Source organism: Lactuca sativa, chromosome 1, assembly GCF_002870075.4.
Source record: "Lactuca sativa cultivar Salinas chromosome 1, Lsat_Salinas_v11, whole genome shotgun sequence".
NCBI lineage: Eukaryota > Viridiplantae > Streptophyta > Magnoliopsida > Asterales > Asteraceae > Lactuca > Lactuca sativa.
The window spans coordinates 28,657,620-28,660,378 of record NC_056623.2 but is presented as its reverse complement, the minus strand read 5'-3'; the positions used below and the strand labels follow the sequence as shown (position 1 = coordinate 28,660,378).

The 2,759-nt window shown below is 33.9% G+C and overlaps 1 protein-coding gene across 1 annotated transcript; it reads right to left on the bottom strand.

Moving 5' to 3' along the window:
• Positions 1–979: 979 nt before the first annotated feature.
• LOC111894779 (transcription factor MYB44) lies at positions 980–2,138 on the bottom strand. The gene has a single exon (XM_023890882.3). It carries the CDS (start codon positions 1,994–1,996, stop codon positions 1,175–1,177), a length of 822 nt encoding a protein of 273 aa, XP_023746650.1. The 5' UTR covers positions 1,997–2,138; the 3' UTR covers positions 980–1,174.
• Positions 2,139–2,759: the final 621 nt, after the last annotated feature.

The following is a 2,759-nucleotide window of genomic DNA, read 5'->3' as shown; positions in this document are numbered from 1 at the left end:
TGAATATAATCTCAAAGCTCAAAGAAAAAAAATGAAGGTATGCGACGGGAAAAAAAATTCCAACATAAATGTTTTTAACTATACCAGCTGTTAGGTGTTAGTTGTTATATAAAATTATGAATTTTAAAAGTGGTTAAATGACTAAAATGAAGATTTTATGACAAAATGTGAAAATGAGTAACCCTCATTAAATTATAAAATAATCATTCAAGATTTTGGATGACAAATTTTGCAAAATGCATATGTTTATAAAATGGATAATGATTTAAAAAGCAACATAAGTAAATAGATTTTAGCACTTATATTTATTTTGTATTTTTTTTTAGTCAACAAGTTTTGGTTTCCATTAGATTTTTAAACTACAAGTTCAATTGTCATCGTACAACGAGTGAGATGACAAATGAGCAACAAGCTGTGCCATTAAGCCTTTTTCAATGGTAAAACTAATTCTTTTAAAAACTACATCCGAAGATCTACGATATATAACATTACTATGCATGATTCGTTGTACTTTTTTAAGAAGCTCTACCGCATCCGGTGCGAGGAAACCAAACGTATCAAATGCAAATGGTATGAACACGTGTTGATTTTCCATGCACGATCTCGCAATCATGATAGGTGTACAATATAAAAAAATATAAGAAACTAAATATATAAAAGAATATAAATATTTAAATGTATATAAAAACATAAATAAATATAATATAAATTATATTATCCTTTAAAATCTTTATCCATTTATAAAATTATTTTATGAATAATCTCGTTAAACATTCAAAATAAAGAAATAACTTGCGGGAAGGTTGCTTTTGAACGTTAAGCTGCAAAATATTTTTTCACAAAAAAAAAGTATTTTACAAAATAAAACAAATTTAAGAAAACATTTCCATTTTCCCAAGAATTCACCATTGCTCACTCATTTTAGAAATCAACCATTTTCGAACATTTTATTAAATTATTCCTAAATTTCGTTAAAGTATTAAAGAAAACATTTCCATTTCGAAAGAATTCAATTCACCATAATTATATTTGTATATACGAACGAAAAACTGATTATAGATATGCAAATCAAACTACCCCAAATCCTAATAACTCAAACGAAGCTTATCATCATCATCACCAATGGCAATTACCAAATACCAACCCACTTTCTATATTTTCATCAAAATCACTACTACTCGATTCTGTTCACATCCATACGATTGATCAAAGCATTCTCGATAACACCTTCAGCTTTCTGGCACTTCCCCTTTTTCTCCATCCCAGACATGTAATGCCTCACTTCATCTTTTATCATTTCCTGCATCACCGCCATTAATTCCGGGTTGAAGAACTCATAATTCGGACCACCACTTTGCAGCGCCGTCGCCTGTGGCGGTGGCGGTGCCGGAGTTTCCTCTAGGAACTTTTGTCTCAGTTCAGATCCAGGTAAGGACAAGCTTAACGAAGTCGGTGGATCATTCAGAACCGGACCATTGTTCAGAAGACGATGACTCGAATGCCTAAAGTCGTCAGACCCGGTCGGGCTGTTAGGGTTCAGAAACAACGCAGAGCAACCACTATCCGGTCCGAGGCTAGCAGACCGCTTTAATGGCGGTTGATAATTCACCAGATCTTGCCTATCGAGGAACGAAAAATCATCGTTAGACATCGACGAACACTTACGCTTGAGCGTTGAATTCCAGTGGTTTTTTATGGCGTTATCTGTCCGGCCGTTGAGCAACCGTGATATGGTGGCCCACTTGTTCCCGAACCGCGCGTGAGCCCTGACGATTGTCTCATCCTCCTCCGGCGTAAACGGACGGTGCTCCACCTGCGGCGACAGCTGGTTGCACCACCGTAGGCGGCAGGATTTACCAGAGCGACCAGGAATCGACTTGCTGATGAGCGACCAGTTCCGAGCACCGAGTTTTTGAACAAGCGTCTGTAAGAGGTCGTCTTCTTCAGGACTCCATGGACCCTTGATCCGATCCGTGTCATTCTTAACTACCACCATTGGAATAATTTTGTATCTATCTGGTGGAGAAAATGAAAAGCCCTAAATCCGATCGGTTATCATGGGAAAGATTATCGGGGTTTTGGTGAGTAAAAGGTTAAGAAAATAAAATTCGAGAAATTTGAAGGAAAGAAGAGTGGGGGTTTTATATAGGGGAGGAAGATGGGGAGATAAAGATGAGGCGATAACCGGAAAGGCAGTTATGATTATACAACTGGCAGTGGACACGTGTTGAATTGCGAGTGCGTGATGGCTGTAAACATGCATGAAAACAGAGTTATGAAAAACAAAAAATTAAACTATTTATTTAGTTAGAGAAATGACCAAGATAATCATTTTGTTATAAGTATTTTTTTTTCATTGTCCTTCCATTTCTTAGTTTGTAAATTGAATCTTTTCTTGTACGTTTTCTCCCGCCTTGGGTCTCTTTTATATAATTATACTAGTTGTGAGACCCGTATATTATACGGGTTAATTAAAACAAAATGTTAATATAAACGATTAAATGAAAATTTTATTTGAATTTAAAATTCAAAATAACTGAAAATTATGAGAAAAAAACATGCAAAAAATAAATAAATTAAAATTATGTGTTTAGTTATCAAATTTATGTACTAAATGGGTAAATTATAACAAAATGTTAAACATAAAGGTTTAAACTGTAAATTTATTTGAAATTGAAATTAAAATTTAGAATTTGAAATTTGAAATTAATAGTCATTATTGTAGGTTTAATTTATGAAAACTAAATTAATAATATATT

Coding starts and splice junctions, on each gene's coding strand:
- LOC111894779 (XM_023890882.3), bottom strand. CDS start 1,996: ATGGTGGTAGTTAAGAATGACACGGATCGGATCAAGGGTCCATGGAGT.